Below are 8,427 nucleotides of genomic sequence, written 5' to 3'. Positions count from 1 at the left end.
TCGATAATTACAACTGCTCTAATCTTACTCTTTCTTAATAATCTTACACTTTGTTCATTGCACCATATTTGTTTCATAGCACCAACATTTTTATACTGTATATTCATATTTATTCTGCACTGGAATTCTATTCTACTCCTTCTTTAGACACTTTATATTTTATTGTATTTTTATTGTATTTTTATATTTTATTGCTTGAAGTATGCCTAGGTTGTTCTTTTTATTTAATTGTGTTGTTATTGTCTCTGTGTGTAATGCTGCTGCTACACTGTAATATCCCAGCTTGGGATAAATAAAGTCTATCTATCTATCTATCTATCTATCTATCTATCTATCTATCTATCTATCTATCTATTACTCACGAGTCACAGATTCTGATTCCTTCAATTACAAATCACAAGTGGCCTCTCCACTGAGGTCTGTGGAGCAGAACTATCTGTGCAACCAGTCTATGGAGCAAATGTTAGCGTTGTATTGCAACATGTAGCACCGTGAGCAAAATATAAACCTTCATTAGAAAGCTCCCACTCTCCTGCACAATTATATATGCATCTCAATAAATTATAATATCATAGAAAAGTTTATTTATGACAGTTATTCAATTCAAAAAGTGGAAATAGTATAGATCCATTACACACAGATTGAAACATTTCATGTCTTTGTTGATTTAATTTCTTCTAATTATAATGATTATGGCTGGCATTTAATGAAGACCTAAAATTCACTGGCTCAAAAAAATGTTAATATGACAAAAGACCAATTTTAAAATGGGAAATGGACTTTTCATCATATTTTAATTTATTGAGATGATCCTGTAGATACTGTCGGCCGGGGTCAATCTTTATCAGCATCACTCCAGAAAAAAAAAAAAAGGGAAAAAAATAACCAGAAAAGACACAAATTGACCAAAAAAGACACAAACTGGCCCAAAAAAGACAAATTGACCGCAAAAAGACACAAATTGAACAAAAAAAGACACAGAAAGGCCAAAAAAAGACACAAATTGACCAAAAAAAGACACAAATTGACAAAATAAGACAAATTGACCACAAAGGTCTTCAGGGTATTGAAGAAAATGTTACAGAAAATATATTATAGTAATTTTTAATAGTAATTTAGCAACGACTCAACATGACAGAAACTTTCTTACATTACTTACAATCATTAGATAAAAACTGGTGTTAATGGCTGATTAAGAAAAAATACCTGCAAAACAGACTTTCTGTGTGTTGCGGTTGAAGGTGTTCCTCAGGGCTCAATCTTGGGTCCTCTCTCCTTTTCACAATCCACTTTAACATGAAGGTGTGTGTTTATAACTGTCAAAATAACATGTTTTAAAAGGTAAAAACATTGCAAATATTCAGTTTTTAATAATAATAATAATAAACCCCCAATAACCACCGAATCAGTGACTTGCTTCTTTTAAAACAGTTTATTGATGCTTTTGTCTCGTGACGATCCACACGTTAGTTTTGTCTGATACATTTTCTCTCCTCGGCATCATAAACTATCCTGACGAAGGTAATTTATCACATCAAACTGATTGTCTTCTTGACACTTGAAAGTCATATTTCATGTGTATTGTGTAAGCACATGTATAACAAACAAACAAACAGACATGCTTGGCTTTGTTCCTACATTCATATACATATAGACTTAATATACATTCTTTACATACATACAGTAAATACACAAAGGCTCCCCCTTCAGGACTTCTCTGGTTGTCGTGACAAAAACACTGATTGTTTCAGCTCTGTAGTAACACCGACAACAGCTTCAAGCAGACACGGGACAATACAAATATTTAATCATATTTCACGTTTATCCTGGCCCAAAAAAAAATGCGATTCATGATATTTTTCCAATAGTTATCAGAATCTGTCCAAAAAAGGATGATGTTTAGACTTTTACTTAGATTTTTGGTTAATAAATCAACCAAAAAATACCAAGACATACAATTAAAAAGCCTTTAATAAATGGGCTTAATGCTGACGAGTCATGCCCTGAAAAAGTCTAAAAATCATCCTTTTTTGGCCATATTATTTCCCCTTGGATCCAAATAAGCACCTATTTTTTTATACCTGCATTTGTGAATCTGCACTCTGCCAACATTTTGGCAATTGCTTTAATTAGAACAATCAAAATATGCTTCAAACTCTTAAAATGGTACTGAAACATGCATCAAATGAAAAAGTTTTGATAAATAAAATCAATTGTACTCGATTTGAACTATGGCAAAAAATAATGTCACTGTTAGAGGGAAAACTGTGGTAAACTACAGTCAATTTGTCATGGGGCCAATGTTATAATGTTTGTGCCAACTAAAAATAAACCAGGGAATTAATATCAGACTGTCTTTAGTGAGCAAGACAGCCTCTTTAAGTCACAATATTCATGAATATCCCAAAAATGGAAATTTACCAAGATCAAATTATCGTTTTTTGGGGGGTTTTGTTTTTCTTTACGATCCAGGATAAAAGCGTCCCATCCCTATCTGTGAGCCGTTCCAGTTTTACAGGATTTCATGGATAAACAGTCGAATAGAAGGCTGACTTGTGTTTAATGCATCTGGAAGCTGACTTTAAATTACAATACTGAATCGGTAACCGTGTCTCCCATTAACTCAAACTATACAAAACTATTTGGGATTAGCGAACAGAGTTAAGAGAAAAGTCGCAGCACGTTTTTCTTCATATGGTTAATGGCAAATGGCAAAAGTATGGCAAAAATGTTCACTGACAATATTGATTTGTTTTCAGCCATATCCCTGGGGAGACAGCAGCTATTGTAACACTGCATTCATCCATTTTTTTGCAACTAAATGGAGAAATATCCAACAGATTCTCATCAAAAACCATCTTACTTTATAAAGCTATCATCCTATTGTTTGTGTCCATCTGAATATTCACTTTTGAGGGAAATATCTGGCTTTTGTCTTGGTGAAATAACTTAATTTAACATAATTTAATGCTATAATCTTGGTATGTTCTAGTTGTTTAACCCGATAATCAGACTTCATGTTTGTTTGAGATCTACATGCTGCTGAGAGTTTGAAATCTGACTTCAGTCTTTTCTGAGAATCATAAATCTGCATCCAGGCCTCATGAAACTGGTTTGGTATGATGTGTTGAAAACTTGATGAAGCATGTCACGGTAGAAGGTGTGTGTGCTATTTGTGGATTTGTTTTGAGTTCGTACTCAAACTGGTGTTCTTCTGTTGCTCTAGAGAAACTTTGTTCAAGCTCAGGTAACCTCCATCGACAGAATATTCTGTGTTATGATGGATTTTCTCTTCAACCCATCAATGCTTCTTTTTGTGTTTGATTATTTCCTAAATCCTGAGTTCTTTATGTACATGACAAACATCATGTAGGGCAAGTTAACAGCTTGAATTAATAAAGAGTTATTATTAAAACATTTTTGGCAGCAAACCAGTTTGTCCAAAGGCAGGTCAAGTGCAAAAATAAGTCTGAGTTCAGGTTAAAAAAGAAATGAATTCAGGATAACTTGAGCTGGGATAAACAAGCTAAACAAGAAATACTTTGTGACAAAATGTAAAACTCCAGGAACAGTGTTGGCTTTCTGTGTGATTCATGTGTGTGTGTGTGTGTGTGTGTGTGTGTGTGTGTGGGGAGTCAGCAGGAAGTTGGTTTATGAGCCTGAAAAAAAAAAGGAGGAAAGCCTGAGGAACCTAAAATAACAAACAGTTTTTGTGCCAGGTGAGCAACTTGTTTGAACAGCAGTAACCAGTTCTCTTCACACATCCACTCTGTTTACACTTGGTTTTAAAATACATTATGGTGATCCAAAGACACGTCACTGTTTACACCTGTCTGTATCAATGTGTCTTAAGCAACTAGCAACATATCTTGTGACTTTTTCTGGTGTTATTGGAGACTTTTGGAGACTCGTTACTCTTCTTAACGAGTAGCAGGCGCCGTCCCAAAGCACTCACAAGCGGCCCAGTCCTCCTGCAGCAGTCTCTCCCAGCTGCAGTCAGAGCAGGAGATGTTAACCCCTCAGCCTCCAGTTTGCACCAGTCTGAAAATGAATCATGCATGCGCAAAATCGCTGCATCAACTGTATCCAATCAGCGTCAACTAGTGAGTAGTGGCTCAGAAAGTAAAGGAAAACTGGTAACTTCAGGTAATATTTCGAGAAAAAAGTTGCAAATTTACTAGATTAAAGTGGCAAATCTACAAGAAAAAAAGTCACAGATTTAAGAGATTTAAAGTGGCAAATCTGCGGGGAAAAAGTAGCAGAATTACGAGAAAAAAGTGTGTTCCCCAGATTCACCACTTTAAATCTCATAAATATGCAAAAAAATTTCTCGTAGATTTGATACTTTAATCTCGTAAACTTTTTTCTCAAAATATTATTTACGTATGTTTTTTTTACACATTCTGACAGTGTGTAACATCCTCCAATATTCTCTAGGGTTGACATTTGGAATTTGCAAGTATTTCAATGAGTGTCCTGTTAAGGGTTAACAGTTTATTTTTAGACACACCCCTCGCTACTCCACAGTCCAAATATGGTCTCTCCCGGTTTCAAAAAACCAAGATGGAGGAGAGATCCGATCGCCCAGGACGCATTTTACAACCAAGTGTGAACAGGCTCATCGATGCAGCTAGTAAAGTTACATTCCAGCGTGTTGACGACTGTTTGAGTTGCAGTCTAGAACAAAGTGTCCCCAGCAGTCAGGATACAGCAGTTAAAGTGTTTCTGTGAAGTTCTTTGACTTTGTCTGGCAGTGACATCATCCTCAAGTCCAGGATTCTGATTGGCTGCCTCAGTGCTGTTGTATTCAGTCCGACCATCAGCACCTGAGGTCCAGCTCCTCCTCGCCGGTGTCCATGCTGACCTCCTCCTCCTCCCCCTCGCCGGCTCCGCTCTGCTCCTCCTCCATCACCTGCTCCTCTTCACAGGAGGAGGCGGGAGCATCGTGAGTCTCTCCTTCTCCTCCTCCATCCATCCTCCAGGCTCCCGGCTCCCCAGCGTCCTCCTGCCCCGTCTTTATCGACCTCGTCTCGCCGTCCTTCCCCGTCTCTCCGTCTAATCCTGAACCTGACTCCTCTTCCCTACCTGGACCTGTGTCTTCAGCCTCTTCACACAAACTGACGTCTTTCTGTCCCTCCACACTCTGTTTCCCTGTTTCCACCTCCCTCCACCTCCCCTTTTCATCTTCATGCCCCGAACCACTGCATACAGTCAGACCCGTCCCACCTAGTGACCCTATATCCCCACCCAGCCCTGTCTCCAGGCTCCTCCCCGTCTCCAGGCTCCTCCCCGTATCCAGACTCCTCCCCATCTCCAGACTCCGCCCTGTTGTCTCCAGGCTCCGCCCCATCTCCAGACTCCGCCCTGTCTCCAGACTCCGCCCAGTCTCCAGGCGCCGCCCCGTCTCCAGACTCCGCCCAGTCTCCAGGCTCCGCCCCATCTCCAGGCTCCGCCCAGTCTCCAGGCTCCGCCCAGTCTCCAGGCTCCGCCCCGTCTCCGTCCTCGGCGGCTGGTCTCCGGTTAGCTGCGCTGCGGCTTCTTTAGCTTGTCTGATGCAGTTGATCCACTGCTGCTTGTTGAAGGCGTCGCTGGCCTGGAAGCAGTGGCTCTGCAGCTGACCGCCGGTACGACCCGAAACCCGGAAGAAGTTCTTCGCTGTGAGGAGAGAGAGAGAGACAGCAGTTAGTATTGTAAAACATCTGTGCCTGAGAATTAAGTTGGATAAAGTTACAGCTTACAAACTGAAAGTTGTAATAACAATTATAAAAAACACTCAGAAATACAAGAGAAACTATCTTACTGCATCAAACTTTGCTAGCATGAATTACTGAGTTTAATTTGATCTAAAACTTATTTAAACACATTTAAATATGAAGATTACTGTGAAAACTAAAACATAAAACATTGAACTCCTTGATGTTATCTTTACAATTTAATCTCACTGAATCAGTTATGATCGACAGGAAGTCTCTTTTAGTCCTTTCAAAATAAAAGCATCTGTTATCAAAACAGGCTTTTGCATAGTATTGTTATATATAATATGTATTGATTAATTGATCGTTAACGTTATAGATAATCGAGTTGGCAGGTTTCTTCCAAACGACCATCCCTAGTCCGGTCCTATCTATCACAATACAAAATGAGACGACTTCTCACTTGATTTATTACCTCAGTAAAAATACTCGTGGCAACATTATGGTCTCAATCGCTTGTTTCAAGTCTTCTTCAAGACAATATGATGTTCATTGTAAAACATCTGTGCCAATAGGTTTTACACTGATATTCGAGGTTGAAGGATAGAGATATTTAGCTTAGCTTAGCTTAGCTGTAACTGAAGTGTTAAAACTATTATTTATTAGAAAACTTCAGTGACTTTGCAGAAGAGTGTTCAACTTCTTCTATGTGGCTACAGGTTAAAGAGAGCACTTCTTCTATGTGGCTATAGATTAAGAGACCACATCGTGCCCACATATTGAGCCTTTCCTGAAAACCAGTTAGAACCAGATCAGGCTGCAGCTATTTCAGTTAGAAACATACACATAGGCCTCAAAAAAGGGAACTGAGAAACATGACACCATAGTTTAAAAAAGACATAAACCACAAGGTGCCAGTATGTTGTGGAGTATGCTGATGTTATCTATAGACATCTTCTGCCTCCACTCACACCTCACTGGACTGTTTATCTCTCTGATTCATCACTGGTGACAGTAACTCCACCCATCATTGACTCCTATACAACAAGGTGGGATGGGCACCTTTATCTGTGAGACCAGACATGCACTGGTTCCTCTTCATTTATAAAGTCTTGATAGGTGACATGCCACCATACCTCAGCACTTTATTAAACTGGTCACATAGTAATTATCCAACACGTTCTAGTGATTAATGCTCAATGTTCCTCGGACTGATACTGAATTTGGAGAAACTGCTTTCAGTTTCTCTGCTGCAGCTACCTGGAACATCTGACAACATTCACTCAAACTCAACACAATTATAACTATGGGCCAGTTCAAAACTATGATAACCAATAACTAAACTATGATAACCAATAACTAAACTATGATAACCAATAACTAAACTATGATAACCAATAACTAAACTATTATAACCAATAACTAAACTATTATAACAAATAACTAAACTATGATAACCAATAACTAAACTGTGATAAACAATAACTAAACTATTATAACCAATAACTAAACTATGATAACCAATAACTAAACTATTATAACCAATAACTAAACTATGATAACCAATAACTAAACTATTATAACCAATAACTAAACTATTATAACCAATAACTAAACTATTATAACCAATAACTAAACTATTATAACCAATAACTAAACTATGATAACCAATAACTAAACTATGATAACCAGGAAAATGAAAATGAAATGGGTTGGCTACTGCGTCACCATCCTAAATTGACCAAATCGTAAAAAAGTCCAACCTCTGGTCGTGGTGGGTTCCACACCCAGAAGATAACTGATAATGAGGAACTTGTTGGTTCTGACTGGTGATCCAGATGTGGACACAGCAGAGTCCAGCTGCTCATTATTATTTTAATAAAAGGTCAACTGTATTCAGTTGTTTTGAGTCTTTTGTAAAACCAAATCTAGAACAAAAGAACCGAGCAGAGTGAGGAGGCTTTAAGTTCTTACATTAAATTCCATCAAACTTTGTTTGGTTTAAGTCTGACCAATACTGACACTTTTTAATTTGAAATCTATATAAACATTTGAGAGATTAAAAGTCAAGACAGTTCTGATTTGGGTTCTTTAAATTTGGTTCTTAAAGCGACGTCTTTTTTCAGCATAGTGGAAATTAAACATCCAAAACAAACATTTCGGTGTATGTATTACTATATTTTGTAAATTTCTCCTAATTTCTCATCACAGCATCGTTACAAAGCTCCCACTCTCCTGCACAATAATATAAGTGTTTTACATCTTCTATAATGTCGTTGCTGTGGATTAGATTCAATATTTTGTCATTTCCATTAAGAATGTATAAAAACCTTTAAAGGCCGTTTACTCAACTTCAGCTTCACTTACAGACTCCAAACTGACCAGTTTTAATCCTGACTATACTCTGAAGGTTTCTACTGAGGGGTTTGCCTTTATATCATTTATACCCTGATTTATAGAACAACTGTATTCCTAAAACACGAAAAAATGTACTTCTTTACGGCTTTTCACAGTATTTTTGTAATGCTAATTAGTGCATATTTAATAAGTTAACACCTCATTTGCATATCTTAACATACAATTTCAGAAAACATTTAATGCAAATTTTTATGGTGATATCTATATAAGTTAAAAAATGACCCTATTCACCTGTCATGTCTCCCATTAAAGAACAAACATGTACACAAAGCTGAACATTTTACAGTGTAAAAATGAACTCACATCAAACATCTTT

General features: G+C 37.5%; 1 protein-coding gene across 1 annotated transcript in view; it reads right to left on the bottom strand.

Moving 5' to 3' along the window:
- Window positions 1-4,371: 4,371 nt before the first annotated feature.
- Window positions 4,372-8,427, bottom strand: part of arhgef3 (Rho guanine nucleotide exchange factor (GEF) 3) — a 34,836-nt gene continuing 30,780 nt past the window's right edge. The window contains exons 11-12 of the mRNA XM_059330304.1: window positions 5,508-5,655; window positions 4,372-5,282 (exon numbers count right to left, since the gene is read on the bottom strand). Of these exons, the coding sequence (XP_059186287.1) occupies window positions 4,820-5,282; window positions 5,508-5,655 (611 nt within the window). The 3' untranslated portion in view covers window positions 4,372-4,819. The remainder of the gene's footprint in view (window positions 5,283-5,507; window positions 5,656-8,427) is intronic.

The sequence above is a fragment of the Centropristis striata genome, chromosome 3 (assembly GCF_030273125.1).
Source record: "Centropristis striata isolate RG_2023a ecotype Rhode Island chromosome 3, C.striata_1.0, whole genome shotgun sequence".
Taxonomy (NCBI): Eukaryota; Metazoa; Chordata; class Actinopteri; order Perciformes; family Serranidae; genus Centropristis; species Centropristis striata.
This window is presented reverse-complemented; position numbering and strand designations above follow the sequence as displayed.